General features: G+C 48.8%; 1 protein-coding gene across 2 annotated transcripts in view; it reads left to right on the forward strand.

Moving 5' to 3' along the window:
- The window catches only part of CD9 (CD9 molecule), a 36,066-nt gene extending 17,226 nt beyond the window's left edge, over positions 1-18,840 (forward strand). For both annotated transcript variants that reach the window (XM_066357572.1, XM_066357563.1), the window contains exons 3-9: positions 6,999-7,101; positions 13,509-13,606; positions 14,284-14,358; positions 16,311-16,409; positions 16,552-16,641; positions 17,234-17,317; positions 18,341-18,840. In XM_066357572.1, coding sequence (XP_066213669.1) covers positions 6,999-7,101; positions 13,509-13,606; positions 14,284-14,358; positions 16,311-16,409; positions 16,552-16,641; positions 17,234-17,317; positions 18,341-18,406 — 615 coding nt within the window. In that variant the 3' untranslated portion in view covers positions 18,407-18,840. The remainder of the gene's footprint in view (positions 1-6,998; positions 7,102-13,508; positions 13,607-14,283; positions 14,359-16,310; positions 16,410-16,551; positions 16,642-17,233; positions 17,318-18,340) is intronic.
- Positions 18,841-22,203: the final 3,363 nt, after the last annotated feature.

The raw sequence follows: 22,203 nt of genomic DNA on the forward strand, positions 1-22,203 counted from the left end.
GCAGAATTAGACCTGAGCCCATGCCCCTCAGCCAGTCCAGCCCTTCTCTGCGAGCCTGTGCAGAGGAAGCACCTGGGTGCACAGACTTCCCAGGGATTCTGCCATTGACCCTGTGTAAACCAGGCCCTGGGTAACACAGGCATGCAAGAGATGGATTGGCATGAAGTCAAGGTCTCCTGCTCCCTGCTCACCATTCTTTCTGCTGTGCCACTTGTCCTTTACTGAAAAGAAAAAAGTTTGCAGCATCTCTTTGACCATAGGCTCACAGTAACCAAATAGCCATTACTTTTCCAGGAAGACAATGGGACATAAAAAAAGAAAGTGCTCTCATGCTCCCCAACCCCATCCTGTCACCACTGCCCACCTGCAGCCCCTTCCACAGTGGTGGAGGTGACCATAAGTCCGAGGCCAGCCTCAGAGAGAAACCACTGTGGACAATGATCTGCCCTCACTTTCTGGGCTTTCTGAGACAGCTGGATAGAGAAAGCGTAATGAGTATATTGTCCTTTAAAAAAAAGTGGGGTTTTTTTTACCAGTCAGGTCATATTACAGAAGAAAGAGGGGACCTAGAGGGAAAAGGTGTGGGTAGTGGGACCTCATCAAGACCACCCAATTCACTTGCCATGAGAGGAGTTTTCACTGAAGTGGGACTCGTCCCACAGGCAGACTTGGTTCCTTCCATCTGAGGAATGGGATACAGGAGCCCGACACACACACACACACACACACACACACACACACACACACACAGAAACACCCTCCTCATCTGCCAGTTGCTCTTTTCCTTGTCCCCTCCTCATCTTTCTGCAAGCTGACTCTAAGCATTTCCGTTGGACAGGGCTGCCTCTGTTAAAAGCTCCTCAGGTTCTAACTGGAACCAGTTTTGCATACTTGGTGTGGGGTCCAGAGCAGCCAGGTGCCCTGAGCAGCATTACTCTTTGACTTGTTTTCAATCCTCCTTTGGAAGTGGAGATATTTCCTTTAGCGCCAGGTGTGTTTAAGGGTAAGATTTCTAGGCCTGTTGCTGGAGCGGGACTCACTGATATACCGCTCTTTGCATGGGCACTTTCAGTACGTTGTGTTTACTGTGGCAGAGAGAGGCCAGGACGCTGTTTGCTGTGGGCCTGAGCTTGGCGGGGTGCTGAGTGTCATGTCTCCTGAAGCTGGCAAAACAGGCAGTAGAGTTACCTGTGTCGTGTGCTCATCAAAAATCAGAGTGTCCAACTGGACTCCTTTGGGGGTCAGGGGAGCAGTGAGGACAGCAGTGCATAGGCTTTTTATAAACTCTTATTTTCTTTTATTTACTTATTTATTTTTATTTATTTATTTATTTATTTACAGAGAGAGAGAGAGAGGGATAGACAGGGACAGACAGACAGGAACGGAGAGATGAGAAGCATCAATCATTAGTTTTTCGTTGCGCATTGCGACACCTTAGTTGTTCATTGATTGCTTTCTCATATGTGCCTTGACCGTGGGCCTTCAGCAGACCGAGTAACCCCTTGCTCAAGTGACCTTGGGTCCAAGCTGGTGAGCTTTTGCTCAAACCAGATGAGCCTGCACTCAAGCTGGCGACCTTGGGGTCTCGAACCTGGGTCCTCGGCATCCCAGACCGATGCTCTATCCACTGTGCCACCGCCTGGTCAGGCAAACTCTTATTTTCAAGAGACTTTATGTGGACTTGCCCCTAAATCTTATTGTCATATTCACCACATATCCTCATGGGTTTTTCTCAGTATTTCCTCTGGGCAAGCAATTATTCTTTGTAGTTTCTGACCTGAGATGTTAGAAGGTAGATCTGGATGCAAATCCAGGTAGGAAAGGTTTGTCCATGGGGAGAGGACATTCTGGTGGGTTTCAGAGGTCCTCTTTCACGCAGTAATCATTCATTTGTGGAATAACTACTTACTATTGGCTGTTTTGTGCAAAGTGTGGGTGGGGTAGGGACGCTGATGAAATGAGTCAGTGTCCCTGCCCTCAGGGAGCATCAGCTCTGCTCAGAAACACAGACAGGCACACGCGTGTGACAGTGCTGGAGGGAATAAACATGGGGTCAAGGGATTGCGTTTCCTCGCAAGAAGACCAAGGAAGTACCCGGTGGGGAAACAGCAGGCCAAGGCGGCCGTGACTGCACTCCAGGAGGAGGGACTGAGCAGAGGCAGGAGGACGGGAGATGTAGCTGGGAAACCTGGAGTGAGCCCGAACACGAAGCAAACCCGTGGGGAGGAGGAAGAGTTGAATGCTGTCGGACTGCTGGGAGATAAAACAAATAAGACAGAGCGAAAAGCCTTCAAGTTGGCAAGCAACCTAAGCTGTCGGCAGCCTTTCAGAGCGAGGTGGAAGGAAGAGGGGTTTTATTTTCTCTTTGGTGTTTTCGGATAGACAGACCTGCCCACGTGTGTTGGCAAAGGATGAAACAATGGCAGAGACAGTGCAGAGGCGGGAAGGGGGTGGATTCATGGGGCAGGTTCTCAAGGGAGACAGACAGCCTTAAAAGAGAGGCCTCATTTTCTTTCTATTAGACATACACAATAAATTTTAGAATGGTTTTAGATGTATAGAAAGGTTGTAAGGTCATATAGTGTTCCCCTATATTCCCCTCCAGATTCCTCTATTCTTTTTTTTTTTAAAGATTTTATTCATTATAGAGAAGAGAGAGAGAGAAGGGGGGAGGAGCAGGAAGCATCAACTCCCATATGTGCTTTGACCAGGCAAGCCCAGGGTTTTGAACCCGGCAACCTCAGCGTTGCTTTATCCACTGCGCCACCACAGGTCAGGCCGGTTCCTCTATTCGTAATATCTCCCATTGCCAAGGTACAGCTGACACAGCTAGGAAACAACCTGGGTCATTACTGTTCACTCAACTAGACTTAGTCTTCATGTTTCTCCAGGGTCCCCTCCACAGTGCCACATGACCACTGTCATGTCTCCTCCATCTCCGCTGGTCTGTACCAGTTTCTGTTTTTCCTTGTGTTTCATGACCTTGGCCATGATGAGAAGTCTTGGTCAAGTATTCTGTAGAACATCCTCAGTTTGATTGGTGGTGGTGGTGTTTTTTTCTCATGGCCCATTTTCTGATAAAATGAATTCTTTAAAGACATAAAAGACATTTCCAATAAAACAATGGGAGAAAAAAAATATTCTTTTCTCTCCCGGTGTTGTTAATCGAATAAGACCATTTCTAGCCCAAAGGCAAAGGAACTTTTTTCAGCAAAACAAGAACATTTCCCTTTGGTCATATTTGGAAAGGAGAGGTAACCAGCAGGGCAGGGCCTGGGAGTAGAGGCACTGGACTTTTGACTTCTGTCCCCACCAGAGCAGTTGTGATCTTGGGCAGGTCTCTGTGAGAAGGTTTGTCTACCTGAGCATCCCCGTGGAACCTGCTCAGACCCTACCATGATGGGCAAGAGTAAAGTAACCGCCAGTGCAAGTGCGCAGCCAACATTCCCGCCGCACAGCAGTCATGACCCTGGGAGGAAACCATTAACTTCTTGGCCTTCTTTTCTTATTTTATGGAGTCCCTTAATCATTGACTGGATGCCCTTTTTAAAAGGTCAGAATTCTCTTTAGTTCTTGCTTGCCCCTTCCCATTCGGTTTCTTAGTATTCAAGTACCTGGGGCAAGAGCCAGGCTGGGGGCTGGGAGCCCTCTGTGCCACCAACAGTGAGTTCTCCTCAGCAGTACTCTGAACGCCTAGTGCTGAGTGCTGTCTGCACAACCGTGGATTTCATCAATAGGTGGGCCCAGTTGCACTCGTTTCATGGCTCTGAGACCCCCCAACCCCCCAGCCATCGTGACCCAGCCCACTAAAGCAATTTCTCCAATAGCATTACAGAAAATGGGGCGGCCTAGTGTCTTACACAGCATCTCCTCGGGCCAATTAACTCAGTAATCCAATCAGAAAAGTCAGCAAGGCTCATTCCTCTGTGATTTTAGTCATAGCCAAATTGCTCCCAGTCCTGCCCCTGCCCTCCCTTGCCCTCTCTTGTGGTGAGGTTTTAGGTATGAGACTGAGATCTAGTCCCACTTTTTCCATTTCTCCAGAGCCAGCTGCTTTTCCTTCCCCAATCCTGCAAAGCGTTCTGGCTTTGACAACCCAGCAGCATAATGTGAGGTTCGGGACGCGGTCCAGACATGCAGGACCCCGATTCCTGTATCTGGCCTTGTCCTTGGCCAGGGTGAGAACTGAAGTCTTTTCCTTTCTGGCCTCAGTTCTCTAGAAATTGTCCTTGCCCCCTATGCATATATAGACCAGATAAGTGACTGGACTTCTACAGATTGGCTCAGGAGCCTTGAAATTATAAAATGGAAGAGCCTTTACCATTAGAGGTTTTATTTGAGAGCCCTGTCATGATCCAAGCATGGTGTCACTCCCAAAGAGACCCAGCTTCTGCCCGAGAGCGGCCTCTGTGCACAGTGGAGTCTGCATCATCCTCCGTAGCTTCATCGTTTCTTCGGCGCAGAATTGCTTTCATTCTTTTCTTGGTTTAAGAACTTTCCTGGCAGAGGAAGGGGTGGGGTGGGTGAGTAACTTTTATCAACCAGGAGAATAAGATGGCTGGAAAATAATTATTTGACATGCACAAGCCTAGAGCAGAAAGGACCATAAACGACATACTGCCTCTCTCAGGCCCTCGGCAGCAGCAGCGCTAGGACAAGGGTGAGGGACAAGTCAGTGGTCAAGTGCTAACAAAACATAGAACTACCTCCAGGTGTGAGTGAAGCTTTTGTGTCCGCAGGGCGGCCAGCAGCCTGGCTTCCGTTTCCCAGGGGTCTGATTGGGCCTCCGTGTGTTAGGGTGGGGGAGAGGGTAAGCATCACCTTCTTTCTTCTAACTCTCCAGGAGTCCAGGGGTGCTAGGCCAGGGCCTGCGCACCATGTAGTCAAGGCCCACTTGGTACTTAGTGTGTTTTCATCCTGAACCCAGTAGACAAGGATGTCCCAGCTGGGCCCCTCCATGTCTCAGCTCCAAGGGCCATGCTCCTGAGCCAGGAGAACCCAGTGTGGACCGGGTGTCCAGGCTGGGAATGAGAAAGAGAGAGAGAGAGAGAGAGACTCATACTCCCTCACAGAGCCATGTCTGCTGTCCTTGACTTAGGCCAGGAGACCCTCGCTTACCTGAATGTCTTTTTCTTAACAAGAGGGGAAACTTGCCACATTTGCTTGAACCCAAAGCTCTCTGGTTTGTTTTTTTTGTTTTTTTTTTTTTTTATTTTTTGTTTTCTCTCTCTCTCTGGTTTGTTTTAACTCTAAAATTTCGGCTCCTTCAAGCCTGGCCTCCATGAGGTTTTCTTTTCTGCCCTGTGCAACCGCGGGGCCTGTGGTGTTACACCATTCTTACTGATGCTCGGTGTTGCCTTCCCTAAGGGAAGACTGAGAGGTTTGGGAAGGTGCGAAGTGACTAACTGTGCAAGAGGATAGGAGTACAGTCAGTACTGGCGACCTGAGTACTGATGAAATCACTCTCAGTCACCTCTAGTACTTGTAATATATAATCTCCTTTATTTTTAGCCATACCTAAAAGGCAAGGAAGGGCCACCTCCCCATTCCTGGTTAACGGGTGGGAAAGCCGAAGCAGAACTCTGGGCTGGGAATTCCAGCCCCTCGCTGGGGAAACACGCCCAGGGCAGTGTACACCACTGGGACTACTGCAGGCGGAGGTCTTGGGTGGCCCCTCCCATTGTTGCCCTCTCTCCTCTCCACCCAACACCTCCGAACCACAGCCAAGTCATGGGAAAAGGGGGGGGGGGGACAAAAAAGGAAGGAAAGAGAAGGCTTTCTACACCTCCAGGCTGCCCCGGCCCCCGGAGCAGAGAACCAAGCTTCCTGAAGAGCGGAGCTCTGACGTAGGGCGTCTCTGTTGAGAAGGGTAGACCAGCGAAACCTGGCGCCTGCGCGCTGGCCCCGAGCCCACCCACTCACGCATCCAGCTGGCCGCTGCCCTGCAGCCTGAGTCACTCCCCAGCAAGCCCTGGTACGAGCGTGAGAGACGGCTCAGCTGGCCCTGGGGGTGGGGTGAGGGCTTGGCAGGAGGCCACCTCCACAGGCTCTAGTTCAGCGGTGGGTGCCAGGCCAAGGTTTGGCACCTCAATTCGGTTCTTTATTGGGAAAGTCTGCTTTACAGTCTAGTATCTCGACTTGCCTATCTGGGAAATGGGATTTTCATAAGATTGGGAAATTATTTGGAGGTTTTTTTTGTCTGTTATTCAGAAGGATCACTCATAAGTAAGCATGCACCTAAAACCTGGAATTGGGCAGCTCAGCTTGTAAGGACCAAAGGCAGACAACCCAGAGAGGGGCTCTGAGGTCTGATAAGGAACCACAGCTGCCCCCATTGGTGGTGCATGTGCGCTTTCAGCAACTTTTTCTTTTTTATTGTATGGTATATACATGGAGTAAGTAGTGCACAGAACATGAACAGCTAAAAGAATAACTATGAAGTGGATACCCTAGTCACCACCCCCCAAGTCAAGCTAGACTATTAATATTGCCAGTGCCCCAGACCTTGCCCCCAGTGCTCTTCCCTTATGAGAAATCCCTCCCTCCCACTAAAGATCACCACCACTTGACTCTATAATAATTGCTTCCTTCTTTTTTTTCCCCTTTGCATCTATATACACCCCTAAACAGTGGAGTGATATTTAACTAAATGGAATCATACTGAATGTATTCTTGTGGTTCTTCGTTTGTTTAGTGTCATGAGATGCACTCATAGTATCGCACATTGCTACAAGATGGCTTTTTTTCGCTGTTGTGTAGTATTCCATTGTTCATAAAGTAACCGTTCTACTTCTGTACACCTAGTAAGTAATTATTTCTTCCCAACCGGTATTTTTAGCTAATAGATTGATCCCACACTCCCATCCCCACACTGGCTGCGGCTACTACAGGTACATGGGTGAGGAGCAGAAACCAGGGGTGGTGTCACCTTCCATGCTCGGGGAACCGTGTTCTTCCTGGCAGCCAGGATTAATGCCAACATCCTGTGTTTCTTGCAGCTTACAGGGATAGCAGTCCTTGCCATTGGACTATGGCTTCGATTTGACTCTCAGACCAAGAGCATCTTCGAGCAAGAGAATACTCATTCCAGCTTCTACACAGGTGAGCACGGGGAGACTTGGTGCTTCCTCCAACTGTGGAGATGCCCTGCCGGCCCAGGGACTTGGCCTTGGGGAAGGACATTTGCTCCGGCCACACTGACAATCCTCCTGGCCCTTTCAAGCCTTGCTTTTGTGTAGTTGCTCCGGTAAATTTGCATTTGATTGGTGTGGTTTCTTCTTTCATGCTGACAAAGCCTGGCGCTTTGACTGTCCTCTGCTCTGAAGTTGGCTTGCCAAAGTTGCTGCCACTCATGAGAGCGTAGGAAGCTCTGTTTTGGTCCCTGGACCTCTCCTCATTGCATGGCTTCTCAGGCCTAATCATCTCCGGAATGAAAAAGAAACAAAAACAAACAAACCAAAAAAAAACAAACACGTCCTGGGGAATCCACAGTGCCAGGAAAAGGAGAGGTGATGCCTCCCCACAGCTCAGATAGGGACTCTGAGACCTGTAAGACCTGCCTCCTTGATAATAACAGTCAAAACGCTAGGCTAGAAGAGGTGCCAGCCCTCTGGGGCCCCGGTGCTGGTGGAGAGGCCAAGTGCTTCTGCTTTTGGGAGAAGGTTTCCAATTTAAGCAAGAATTGACGTCGCGGGTTTCTTCGTATAAACAGGCTCCTTGGCATCTTTTCTCGCATCATTCTGCCCCTCTCCCCGCTGTCTCCCCGTGGAAGCGCCTCTAAAATGAGTGGGAACCTTGACGCCTGTCAGATGCCATCGCCCCGTTTCTGGGACAACACTCAGAACCTGTGGCTCTCCTTTCTGCCTGATTTGGGGATAGAAGCATTTCATTTGCGAGAAACAAAAGCAGCCCCCTATTTTTAGGTTGGTGCTGTCATGTCATCGGGCCCAAAGTGTATATTTGGTCACTTCCTTCCCGCCCACCAAAGAAGTTATTTAAAAAAAAACAAAACAAAACCATGAAGAAGACAGTCTGAAGAGACTTATCACCCAGACCCTCAGGAGGAACGTGGTGGGCAGCTGCCGGCGTGCAGACCCCCGCCCGCCCCCAGAGGCCCGCTGGGTTACACCCAGCCAGGCTCTGGGGACACTTTCCCAGCTTTTATTACTTTTGTCATTAATTGGTGTTTTTCAGGGTGTGGCTTCCTATTGTGAGAAAAAAAAATAGTGAGGGGAAGAAAAGCACAATGCATTTTTTTTTTAAAACACTCGGAGTTTTTAGGGAGCAGGTTTCCATAGTGCCCCGACTTGTTTTAGCAACAGCCTGCTTTGTGTGAGTCTGTGGCGGCCTGGAATGCTGCCCTGTGGAGCTGGCGGAGCTGGGGCGGGGGGGCGGCCATGAGCACCCCTCTGTCTGGTCATGTCATGTTCCACCAGGAAGCTGGGCACCCTCTGCAGGGAGAGCAGATTTGCTGGAGGACTGGAGGAAGCCAGGGCATTCATCTTAGGTGGGGAGTCCCCCAACATCTCCCGCTGTTCTCTGCAGGGTGCCTGGCTGCCTCGCTCTCCCAGTAACCCCCTCTGTGTGTCACTCACTGTCTCACACGTGATGTTATAAATGTCATCCTGGTAACTCTTTAAGGTACATGGAATAAGTCCCATCTCGTTGATGAAGAAACTGAGGCCTAGAGAGTTAGATAACCTGTCTAAGCGCATATGGGTAGGAGTTGAACCCAGTCCGGTGAACGTTGCTTCTTGTATTACCTATGCTAGACTGTAGGTAGGACTCCCCGTGCGGGAAGAGAAAACCTTTATACTGACTGGACATTCCCCAGGGGCAGGGCAGGGCAGGGGTTCTTTTGGCCTCTGGCTGTACCCAAATTGTAGTTGGGGGTGAGAAACCTTAAGTATCGGTGGCCCCAGCCAGCAGATGACAGGTGGGGAAGTCATGCAGAGATGGCAAGAAAGTGATGATCACACTGTTAGGGGAGTTAGGACCTGCTTTCTGGGAGCCTCACAGGATTCAGGTACCGTAGGTCATTGCAGGCCCTCCCCATCCCCCGCCCTCCATGGCCAGTAGTTCTACCTTAAGTGACTAGGATAGGGATTTGAAAGTGTAATACCTGGTTGGGGGCCAGCGGCCTCTGCCCCCAGAAACTCTAACAGAGGGAATGGACCCTTTACTGCTGGCCCCCCTGCCTGGAAAAGGGCTCAGCTTTGAAGAGTTCAGCTTGTGGGAACCCAGGGAACAGAGGGTGATTGATGCAAGTGACACCAGAACATCAGTCAGCCAGGTGGCCACCTGGGTCTAGCTGGGCCTTGCCCTTCACTGAGCACTTTGGGAAAGTAAATAATTGTCATCCAGGGGCAGAGGGCTGAGGAAGCTTCATACATTGTGTCCCCTTCCTCCTGGACTGTGACACTAGCCTTGATATTGACCCATCGCCCGACTTTCAGTAGAGTGCCAGCTCTACCCAAGCCGTTATTCCCAACATCGGGGAGTGACCATCCCTTGCACAGGGGCACCAACCATCCACCGGGCAACCCATAGGCCAGCCTGACCGTGCAGCTGACCCATCAGGAGATCTGAAGGACCCAGGGTGTCTTTTCTGCAGCGGGACCACAGCTTTCAAAGTAGAGAAGGAATGCATAACCAGACAGAGAAGCAAGTGAAAAAGAAACTTTCCAACATTCAAAACAGTCCATAGTGAATCCAGAACAGCTGACAGGCAGCCTTATATGGGCCTTCTCTGCAGTTCAGGCCCTGGGAGATTCAACCTGTCAGCAGTATTCGTAATCCCAGGCTGCAAACATGTTGGGGAACTTCGTTTACTTGGTCTCAGGCCAGCAGCCCTCCTTAACGCCTTAACTCCTTGATGTCCTCCCAGAATACAGCTTCTGAATGAGGGTATCAGGAGGGCGAGGGGGTTCCAACCAGAGGCTGTGGGCATCCACACTCACAAGGACTGTCCCCCTTCTATGATGCAGTACCTGACTATTGCCTGCAGTTAGCTGGCTCCCCTGTTTTCAGCCTGGGGCCCGGGGCAGCTTGTTTTGCTGCTCTGTGACTCGTCTTCCTGCCCTGAAACTGGCAGAGTATACATACCCACACTTCTCCAAGCTAGAGAACTCCGTGCCTGACAAATGGGGTTCACAGTGGTGCTCATTAATGAGAACAGCCATCAGTGGGACAGAGAGGGACCAAAAGAGCCATTGGGAGCAGAATTAGGGCTCGTGGGAACCGTGAGTATGCTAATTGGAGATAATAAACTGTTCTAAGCAAGTAGAGGCCAGAAGCTCTGCTGGGTTTTGTTCTCCGACCAAGCAGGTGTGGTGAGTGCTCTTTGCAAGATGGGGTTGAGGTGTTGACAGGAGTCTGATGTGTCCTCTCCCCAGCCAAAGCTGAGAGCACTGATAAACAGGTAAAAAAGAATGGCCCATTTCTGGTGTAAAGGACACTCTGGCATTTGCCACAGCTACACTAAGGGCTTTTTAAAAAACTAGCTATAATGTCAGCCAGCCTGAAGAAAGCAGAGTCAACAGCCCTTAAGCAAATTAATACAGTAATCCTAGAGAAGGCTCAGTGACAAATAACTTTTTCCATGAGTCAGACAGAAAGCCCACACTCGGCCTGTTTTACAAAGGGAACGCTTTGTCATCTGTCATGGTGGCCTTTGCTAACGAGCTCAGAGTGGAGGCTAGGAGGAGCTCTGCAAGGGAGGTCCTTGATGGTCCTTTTAAGCAGCAGCCCATGCCCTGCAGTGATCCCATGGCTTCCAGGGGGCTGCTTGTAGATGAGCCATCCTATCGCTGCTGCTGAAATCCTCATAAACAGCTGCCAGGGGACTGGACAGGGTGAAGTCAAGACACCCCAGATCTGCAGCTGCTTGAGCAAGATTTAAAACCAACAACGCCCTTTGTCCTAAAGTCTTTGTCTGCTAAGCCTGAGAGTGAATGTTTCATATTAACTGAGGCCCGTTAGGAGGATTCTCTGCCTCTGCGTGGGACATGCTGTTTCCTGTCACAGCTCCCTAATGCTGTTCACTCAACTCCCCAACTTCTGCCAGGGTCTCATGGCTTACCAACTGGGGACATGGACTTAGAGAAAACATGCCTATCTGTTCATTCCCACTAAACAGATTTCAGGTACCTATGAATGCTTCTGTCTCTTAATACTCACTATTTGTTCAGCCCGTGCTATGGAGCTCAGAGGAGTGATTCATACTCCATTGTCTTGTCCCAATGAGATGGGGCCATGCCACTGCTTCGGTGCACTGGTGTCCCCATGTCTGAGCTCTCCTCCTGCAGTGGTCATGTTTGGGGCTTCACTGCCTCTTCCAGTCCAGTCTGTGGCCCCACAGTGTTTGACTGCCCAGGAGGATGGGACTTGACTCGAGGACAAACTGCATTTGTCCCCTTGCCCAATCTGGGCCAGGCATGCCTGGGAACAATACCCATATTCATATAACACAGGGGTTTGCCAGTAAACCCACGTGACTTGACATCACGACAGATGTGGGGGGAAAGGGGAAGAGAGACAAATGCTCCTTTGTGTGTGTGCTGCTCGGAGCTGCCCGTGAGCTTCAGCTGCAGGCAGACTGCACGGTTTGTTGCCGGCAAAGCCTCAGCCCCACTCTAGGAGTACAGATGTGGGCCAGTGAAGTCACTGACACCTGCCAAGGATCCTTGCTGCAGTATCCTGTTGTGTATTGTGTGGCAACATCATAGATTCTCTCCCTTTCAGCCCCTACTTCAAGGAGGCTGCCCTGGTCCCCGTGAGCAGAGAGCAGTCAGCAAGTATGTAAATATACATCACTGGGATTATTAATAACTGTCACCCATCCTTTGTAGTTTTAAGATTAGCAGTAGCTCACATCTGTTGTGCACATTTTGGTTACGTAGTGATCCTCACAAGTGTCCCTTGGTGGACATTATTACCATCCCTGTTTTGCAGATAGGAAAATGTTGTACAGAGAGGCTAAGTGGCTTCCGGAGGGTCACAGTGCTGGCTCTCGGCAGCTCCGCCCAGGGCGGATAGAACAGGCCTGAAAGACAGGCAGACTCCGGACCTCTCTGCTGGTTTTCCATCCAGCCTGCGTGTTGGGGCAGCCAGGTCAAGGAGTGGTCCCTGCAGAACAGCTGTGGCTTCTCCAGAGTATAACTGCAAGATGGGCCACCAGGACATTCCAGGGGGTTGGGGGTGACTAGGACGAGTATGCACCACTGTGTCCCCATCCCAGGAATGTGCATTGGTGTTGGGCACGGTCAGAAACTGTAGAAGTCACTGCCCTTCTCACCGCCCTCTATGGGTCACTAAAATTGAGGGCTTAGAAAAAATGTTACTCCACCACCACCACCCCTCCCTTAACAAGAGAATTGATACTTTTCAGTGCTAATGGAGAATAACCAAATTGTAACTATAAGATCTCTTTAGTGTGCTTTAGGGATGGACCTTTCTAAATTTTCTAGTAAACAGCCTCTCATTTTACTAATAAGGAAATTGAGGTCAAGAGAGGGGAAGTGTTTTAACCAAGATCACACAGAACTTAGTAGCAGAATTAGGATCACATCAAGAGTCTCCTAACACCAGGCCTATCTTCTTTGCACTAAAGAGACTTTTGCCAACATGTGCCTTTGGGTGTTACTAACTGCACATGCTGCCACCCACAGCAGGGCAGGGACATCCATCTGGTCTCGATAGTAGGCAGAGCTGGCCACCCGATTGTGCACAGCCCCTTGCTGCCAAAAGCTTGCTCTTCTATCGGGCAGGGGCCAGCAGGCGGCTCATCAGAGCCCCAGGAATTGACCCCAAGCTTGGAGGGTCTGTTTTAAGTAGTGTCAGTGGATTCTTCTAGCTGGAAACAGCTGGCAGACTGGACCAGTTTGTGTCCTGAGTAGAATCTGGGGGTTCCCAAGGATATACTTTGTCCCAGTTACGGGGTAATAGGCACCTTCCAGGAAGGCTGAAGGTAAGGTAGGAGCGAGGACTTGGCAAGGGGTTCTAGAAGAGAGCCTGGCGGAAGGAGACTTGAAAGCAAAGGTAGAGGGGGCTGGTTTATTTGTTGTTTTGTTTTGTTTTGCAACAGACACAGAGAAAGGGACAGACAGGAAGGGAGAGAGATGAGAAGCATCAAGTCTTTGTTGCAGCACCTTAGTTGTTCATTGACTGCTTTCTCATATGTGCCTTGACCAGGAGACTAGCAGAGGGAGTGACACCTTGTTCAAGCCAGCGACCTTGGGGTTATGTCTAGGATCCCACACTTAAGCCAGCGACCCTGCACTCAAGCTGGCAACCTCGAGGTTTCGAACCTGGGTCCTCTGCTTCCTATGCCAATGCTCTATCCACTGTACCACCAACTGGTCAGGTTTATGGGGCCTCTTTTTTAAGAAGGCACTTCTTCCATGAGATGGGGACAACAGCGATGTGGGACTGCAATCATATAGAGGGGAAAAAGACTCAGGAAACAGCTAGGCCTTGCACTAATGTCCCATTCCTGTCTCTCCCCTCAGGAGTGTATATCCTGATTGGAGCCGGTGCCCTCATGATGCTGGTGGGTTTCCTCGGCTGCTGTGGGGCTGTGCAAGAGTCCCAGTGCATGCTGGGACTGGTGAGTACCCCTTCTGTGTTCCCACACCCACTCCATGGCCCCTGACTCCACAACCCCATACAACAGATGGGGTGAGATGGGGTTAACAGGGTGTCCTAAGGGCATGCGCTGTCCTCTACAGCCAAGGGCCCCTCCACTCTGGGTAGCCCAGCCTCCTAGCCAGGCGTCCATCTTGTTCTCCTCCCTGTGGTGATGCCTTTCTCCTCTTCCTCTTTGGATTCTATCTGATTACTTCCCTAAGGTGAATTCATGCCAGGACTTCGTTTTTCCTTTTTTCAAGGACCACTTTTGCTCCCCCCCCCCCCCCCAAATCCACTGGCACCTTTCCCTTCTCTTGTTTCAAAAATTTGTTACAATCTTCCTCAAACTCCAGAGTGTATTCACTTAATTTCCTCAAATCTCTGGGCTTTTGCGAGTGAGCTGTGGCATTTTATGGCCAACTCCTGAGTAACTTCTTAGGAATATCAACTCTGGGGGCGGCTGTGGCTACTTCTTTCCCTGCAACAGCTTTCGCTCCGCACCTTGGCTGTGTGCTTGCAGTTCTGTGAACATCTTCGTTTGTGTCCCCCCAATGCCCAGCCCCATGTGGTTGTCCTTCTTCCCCGTTCTCCAGAATACCCTTTGCTTTTTCTGGTTGGCTGGGACCGTTCCTCACCCCGCCCCCTTTTGCCTTCTAGTTCTTTGTCTTCCTCTTGGTGATATTCGCCCTTGAAATAGCTGCGGCCATCTGGGGATATTCGCACAAAGATGAGGTAAGTAGTTTTCCATAAGATGTTTTGGGAACTCCAGGGATACAGGCTTGGGAGTGTGCTGATGAGGGTGGAGGGGGGTCCTGGCCACCCTGGTCAGCTTTCATCCTGCCTCTGATTTTACCACATTCCCACACACTCCTCAGAATGTGCACTTCCCCAGGGCCGGGAATGTGAGTGTTTACACTACCCTGAGTGGGTACTGTGCCAACCTCTGCTTCCAGTTCCCTGAGGAGTGCTGGCACATAGTAGATGCTCAGGAAGTAGTGTGTGTGTGTGTGTCCGTCTGTGTGTGTCCGCGTGTATCCTTCCCCAACTCCTTTGGAAAGGCAGTTTAAGAAGACGTGGCTTTCTGGGCCGGACGCCCTTGCTCCTTCAGTTAGTCCATAAATATGACCCAGCTGCTGTCTGGAAATGCATGAACCGTTCCCCTCACTTTATAGTCCTTTGCCACCTAGTGTGGCAGAAAGACATGCATTTGATAAGTGTCATATAAGTCACTTTTATCCAAGAGTCCCATGGGATATGAAAGGGTGGGGTGGGGAAGGGGAATCTCTAGCTTCGTGGAGAAGAGGACACTGACCTAAACTTTGAGAGGCAAGATCTCAGGAGGAAAGTTGGTGGGAGACTGTAATTACCTGGCAAAGAAAGGGTCTGAGTTTGGGACCCATGGAGAGACCAGAGTTATAGGCCAGGATAGGCTACATCAGAACAATGTTTTAGGAGCGGCTGTGTTAACCTACTTAACAGGAGGAAGGAAAGAGACACACTAAATACAGGAACCCTGTTTTATTTTTTGTTTTAGGGTTTTTTTGGGGGGGAGGATTGTTTGGGGTTTTTTTGTTGTTTATTTTTTAATTTAATTATTCAGATATAGAAGCTGCAGTCATGGAACTAGGAAGGGATAATTATAAAAGATACTGAAAGAGAAATGTTGGATGTTGGTTGGTTTATTGCTGTTTGGGGGTGGAGGGACCAAGAGACAAGCATCCATTAAATTGGGATGCACCCAGTTACAGGAGGATGATAATATACCCTTTATTTTCTAATAGCTAATACTTATTCCAAATTCACTCTGTGCCAGACACTGTGCTAAGGGCTTAACATGCAATGTCACATTGAAATTTTCACAATAATCTCTCAGAGAGGGATTAATATAATCTCCAGCCTAAATATGCAGAACGGGATGTACGTAGAGAGGGGCTTGATTAATTTGCCAAAAGTCACACAGTCTCTTGAGTGAGGGGAATAAAGATGGAAGCCTGAGGAACTAGCCAGATCAGGAGTAGAATTTTTTTTTTTTTTTTCTGAAGCTAGAAACGGGGAGAGACAGTCAGACAGACTCCCGCATGCGCCTGACTGGGATCCACCCGGCACGCCCACCAGGGGGCAACGCTCTGCCCACCAGGGGGCGATGCTCTGCCCCTCCGGAGCCTCGCTCTGTCGCAACCAGAGCCACTCTAGCGCCTGGGGCAGAGGCCAAGGAGCCATCCCCAGCGCCCAGGCCATCTTTGCTCCAATGGAGCCTCGGCTGCGGGAGGGGAAGAGAGAGACAGAGAGGAAGGAGAGAGGGAGGGGTGGAGAAGCAGATGGGCGCTTCCCCTGTGTGCCCTGGCCGGGAATCGAACCCGGGACCCCTGCACACCAGGCCGACGCTCTACCACTGAGCCAACCAGCCAGGGTCTTTTTTATTAATATTTAGATTGAAGAGATTCCACTGTGTTCATCGACAGAAAGGAAGGAGCCAAGCGGGGCTGAAAGGACCAACCATAGGTGCAGGAGAAGGGAAGAGGCTGGGGCAGGCAACAAGAGAGTGGGGGCAAGGAGCGAGGAGGGGCCATCCGCTTGGTTAAGTTTTCCAAGCACAGGAATTGCTTGGCTGAGTGCGAAGAAAACAGAACAGGTGATCTTCATTCATTTGTTCTGCTACTCTCTCATCTGTCTGTCCATCACAGGTGATTAAGGAGCTCCAGGAATTTTACACAGATACCTACATGAAGCTGAAAAACAAGGAGGAGCCGCAGCGGGAAACGCTGAAAGCCATCCACTACGCGGTATGTCATCCTTGCAGAGACGCCAGCCGGTCCCCAGAACACATGCACACAGGGTACCCGCTCTACCGGATCAGTGCGTCTCTATTTCAACTGTTTTTTTAATTTGTTTCTCTTGCCCCCTTCCCTGCCCTTCTTTCTGCAGTTGAACTGCTGTGGTGTGGCTGGGGGAATAGAACAATTCATCTCAGACATCTGCCCCCAAAAAGATCCGCTCTCAACTCTCACAGTAAAGGTAAACTTTAAGAGAAGTCTGCCCTCTTACTCCAGGAGGACAGGCATCCAAACGCTTCACCTCTCCCACCTGTAAGACCCCAGGGTGGCCATCTCATTTTGCCCCTGCCCTGCCACCTCGGTGTCCTCAAGGACAGCAAAACAAAGGCCAGACCAGGGAAACAGCAAAGTGTTCTAGCTGCCTGCAGTGATTTGGCACCTGGAACTGCCTTTGCTGTCCCATGTTCTGCCTCTCCCGGTACCCAAGAAATCAGGGACAGGTGTGCCCTGAGTCCTGGACATCTGCTTTTTTAGACTTGTCAACAATAGCTCAAGATTGTAAGCAAGAGCTAATGTCCAAACTTCAGAATTATAAGATGTAACCCAGATAAGAAATAGACCCAAAGCAGGAGATCACAAATATTTGGGACCCACCTCCTATCTCTCTCTCTGTTCTCCATCCCATCCACCAACCAAGACACCTGCACACCCCTGTCCCCTGTTCTTTCTCTGGGACCACCAATGCCCCGGGTATGAAATGGGTGCTGTGGGAGGAAGGAGGTGTGCCAAGAGCCGGGATTATGTGTAACTAGGGTCTTGGTTTGCCCCCTAAGTCCTGCCCTGACGCCATCCAAGAGGTCTTCCAAAACAAATTCCACATCATCGGCGCAGTGGGCATCGGGATTGCCGTGGTGATGGTGAGTGTCCCAGACGTGGTGGAGGTGCGGGGGATGGTCCTCTTAGTAGTTAACGTTGATTAAGTGCATGCTCTGGCCAGGCACTGTGTAAATGCTATACATCTGTCAAGTGTTTGAATCCTCACTGTACCTATGAGGTGGGAACTCTTAGCATTCCCATTTTAGAGACGAAGGAACAGACAGAGAGGTCGAGTAAACAGATCAAAGTCTCTGAGCTTGTGAGTGAAGCACCTGGGATTCGAACTCAGTGTGTATCCACAATTCATTCTCTTAACCATTAAGGTTCAGGGGTAAATGTAAGGTGACGCCAGGGCCGCTGGTCCACAGACCATGCATCAATGTAGGACCATGCAAAGATCCTGATCACCCCAAGCCTGTTATTTTGGGATAATGTTCAAAACGTGTTTTTATCACGCATCTGCTCTTCTTTTTCCCCAAGAAAGTAGCTCAATAAAAGCTACATGGATGTGAATTGTTTCACCTACCCTTGTAGTCTCTGAAAGGCATCCAAGGTGGACAGCCAGAAGTAAGCACAAAAGCATCAAGTAACCTACTCTGTAGTAATCAGCTCCCAGAAACCATCAAGGGTCCCTGTGGTCTCCTCTACCCCTTACAAACACTACTCCAAAAGAGAATTGCTTCCTTTCTTAGTGGTTATATTTGTACCTCTCATCTGTATCTAAGAAGAGCTTGGAGTAGCTTTTAGTAAAAGAGATAAGCTTTTAAAATAGAATATAAAACACAGATACACAAAGGTGGAAGCAAAAGGTCCTGTTTGTGTGGACTATTGGAATATCTGAATTTGAGCATTCAAGTTTGTCTCTCCCGGGGAAGTGGCCTGTGTGGTTTGCATTACCAAGAGGCTGTAGACTTCCAGAATCCCACCTGTCAGTGATCCTTCCCATTATGTAGCCTACAACTCCCCTGCTTTGACATTTAACTCTTCTGGTCCTTTGTCTTGGCTTGAATGACTCATGTCTTTCCCTCTGCAAAGCCACCCTCCTGTTCCTTCCTGTCTTCCAGATATTTGGCATGATCTTCAGCATGATCCTGTGCTGTGCGATCCGCAGGAACCGGGAGATGGTCTAGAGTCAGCTTGCACTCCTGAGCGGGAGAGTTTACCCCTGAAGATTGTTGGTCATTTTCCTGGGGTTTTTTTTTTATGTTGTTGTTGTTTTCTTTTTTACCACTAACTTTTAGTATTCGTTCTGCATTTCTAAACAAAACAAAAAAAAGTTACTGTGTTTATCTTTTTAATGCTTTATTCACTATTGATAGTTGAGAGACTGGGGGATTTGGTTTGCTCTGGTTTATAATTTTTGGTTGTTTTGTTTTTGCTTATTATGTTAAGCAGAAATCCTGCAATGAAAGGTACTATATTTGCTAGACTCTGGACAAAAGATATTGTACATAAAGAGAAGTTTTTTTGTCTTTAAATAGATTTTAAATATGTCTATCCAATTTAATCAGATTGTAACTTATGTTGAAGACAATTTGATACATAATAAAAGATTATGACAATATTCCTGGACTGGTTTTGGGGGGGGTTGCTTCCTTATTTTTTTAGAGCTATGTATTTCTCAGATGTTTTTCAACTGCTATTTGCTTGAACTGCATTTTCATGAGAAGTGGGTTGGAAGGTGGTCTTCCTACTTTACTAATAAAGAAACCAAGGTGTGGAGAGAGGAAGGGATTCTGACCCAAGGTCACACAAGTTGTCGATCTACAGTCCACACTGGAACCCAACCCAGGGCTCCTGCAGCGGTCGGTGTGTTGTATCTTGGGGATACAACAGTAAATGTGAGCTCCCTGATGGCAAGGACGTTGTTTTAGTCACTGCTGTGCCCCTAGCACTTAGAACCCAGTGCCTGGTGCATAGTAGCTGCTCCTTATTTGTTAATCAGTATTTTTTGGTTGATAAATGAGTTGTATCCATCAGGGTGTAATCCTAGAAGCATAATATTAAATATTATGCAGAGAGAGAAAGAGAATGTGTTACAAGGATTTGACCTTGTACAGTCATTGTAAGATGCACAACCTCTATAAGATGACTGTCTTCCCCTCTGAAGCTGGAGCTTGAAGCTCACAGGACTGAAGGGAAGGGCAGATGGATGTGAATTTCGGGAGGGCAAGAACAAGCTGAAACTGCCAACATAAGCCCCTGGAAACAGATAAATCTCCTCCCATGCTGGTGGTGTAGGTCCTGCAGGGACCGGAACCTATGTAGTACAGCTAAATCAATTATTGGCGGGGAGTTGGGAGAAGCTGAAGTGAGCCAGCAAAAAAGCAACAATGTGTGTCAACTACAAAATGACTGCTGCTTCATTTCCCTCCAGACCTCCCACAAGGGTCTCCTGGATCTCCTGCTGCTCCACTCTAACCAGAAACATTCAGGACAAGGCATGCTGGGAAGTCTAGTTCAGCTTCACCAGGTGACCACTTTCCAAGCCACCAGTATGGGAGACATGGCCCTGCTCAGAATGTCTACAGTCTAGTGGGCAATTCAAAGTTAGGCAGGCAGTTATGACAGTGAGATAAACTGTCATAAGAGAGGATAAGTACAGAGGCATTCGAAGCCTGTTTTTATTTTACACCCCTTGATTCAGTTTGGGTTCTTTTATAATGTTAAAAAAAATCAGACCACCAATATTCCTAGCAGCATTACTCATGATAGCCAAAAGGTGGCAACAACCCATATCTATCCATCAACAGATAATGTGGTCTGTCCATACAATCGAATATTATTGCTAAATAATACTAATAATACTAAAAAGAAATGACACATTCTACACGGTGAAGCTTAAAGACATGCTAAGTAAAATAAGCCAGAAACAAGAAAAAGAATACTATATGGATTCCAATTGGATGAGGTACCTAAAATAAGTAAATTCATAGAGAGCGAAAGTAGATTAAAGATAACCAGGGACTGGGGGAAGAGAGAATGGGGAGTTACTATTTTAATGAGCACAGAGTTTCCGTTTAGGGTGGTGAAAATGTTCTGGAACTTGAGAGTGGTGGTTGCACTGTGAATGTACACAGTGCCACTGAACTGCACACTTAAAAATGGTTAAAATGGTAATTTTATGTTACATTTATCACAATTTTTAAATTAGTAGGCTTGGCATCCTGAGCCACAGCAAATAAGGCCCCAGGTCCCTATTTTGAGCATCTGAGGGCTAACTACTATTTGTGAAAATAAAAGGTTAACAATTCATTTTATGTACGGCATCACATCCCCCTCTTAATTCTAATATCCACTGTTTGCTAGCTCCCTCTAGGAGAAGCAGTTCCCATATACACACTTCCACTCTACTACTTTGCTGAAGGTGGGTGGAGCCAGTACAGCAGATTGCTACTATTTCAAGGAGGACTACCTTCATATTACACCCTGTTTTTCAGTTTGCCGGAAGTAACAGAACAATGAACTAACTTAAGCAAGAGCAAACAATTTATTAAGAACATAGGTGGTGTCTCATGGAACCCAAGAATAGAAACACAAGTGAGCCATAGGAAGATCCTGGGACCATGGACCAGGAACTGCAGCTCTCCACTTCTGTGTGCTCTTTGCTTTCCAAAGAGACCAAAGGTCTCTGCTACTCGGCCCACATGGGCTGAGAAAGGGGCTGGCCCTCATCTCCCAAGTTTACACAGGGACAACCTACATTAGCCCCATTTGAAGCTTTAGGAGAGAAAAATCGGACCCAGTTTCAGTCAGATATCTCCCTGCCTCGTAGCCGGTGAGGAGGGGCAAAGGGTGCATGTAGTATAGACCTGGCCACCCTCTGACCTGGAGACTGGGCTCAGGACCAGAAGAGGAGGGATCATTGAGAGCTGGTAGACACTTGGAAATAAGCCAGCTGGTCCACCCTGCCATCAATCCAGAGAAATTAGCTTGCCCTGATTCCAAGCATACGGGTCCAGGTGGCGCTCTGGAGTTAAGGCAAAACCAAGATGATGCAGAACGATCAGGACCTAACGGACTTTTGGAGCAAAGGCCTTTAGAAAGTTTTAGGTCCCAGCCTGACCAGGCGGTGGCACAGTGGATAGAACATCTGACTGGGACGCAGAGGACCCAGGTTTGAAATCCCAATGTAGCTGGCTTGAGCCAGGGCTCACCAGCTTCAGCACAAGGTTGCTGGCTTGAGTGCAGGGTCACTGGCTTGAGCATGGCAAGACCCCATGGTGGCTGACTTGAAGCCCAAGATCGCTCGCTGGCTTGAGCAAGAGGTTACTCGCTCTGCTGGAGCCCCACCCCCACCCATCAGGGCACATTTGAGAAAGCAGTCGGTGAACAACTAAGGAGCCATAACGAAGAATTGCTGCTTGTCATCTCTCTCCTTTCTTGTCTGTCAGTCCCTATCTCTCTCCCTCTCTCTGTCTCTGACTCTAACACACACAAAAAAAGTTTTAGGTCACAAAAAGGCAAAAGACTGCCTATAGCAACAACAGCTGTGGGTCCAGAAAGAACTTCCTTAAGCAAAGAGAAACCTATAGCCTGACCAGGCAGTGGCGCAGTGGATAAAGCGTCAGACTGGGATGCAGAGGACCCAGGTTCAAGACCCGGAGATTGCCAGCTTGAGCACGTGTTCATCTGGTTTGAGCAAAGCTCACCAGCTTGGACCCAGGGTCGCTAACTCCAGCAAGGGGTTACTCAGTCTGCTGAAGGCCTGCGGTCAAGGCACATATGAGAAAGCAATCAACAACTAAGGTGTTGCAACGCGCAATGGAAAACTAATAACTGATGCTTCTCATCTCTCTCCGTTCCTGTCTGTCTGTCCCTGTCTGTCCCTCTCTCTGACTCACTCCCTGTCTCTGTAAAAAATAAAAAATAAAATAAATAAATAAATGAGAAACCTATAGCTGGGTATTTTAGCCTCTTGGTTCAA

Source organism: Saccopteryx leptura, chromosome 1 (assembly GCF_036850995.1).
Source record: "Saccopteryx leptura isolate mSacLep1 chromosome 1, mSacLep1_pri_phased_curated, whole genome shotgun sequence".
Taxonomy (NCBI): Eukaryota; Metazoa; Chordata; class Mammalia; order Chiroptera; family Emballonuridae; genus Saccopteryx; species Saccopteryx leptura.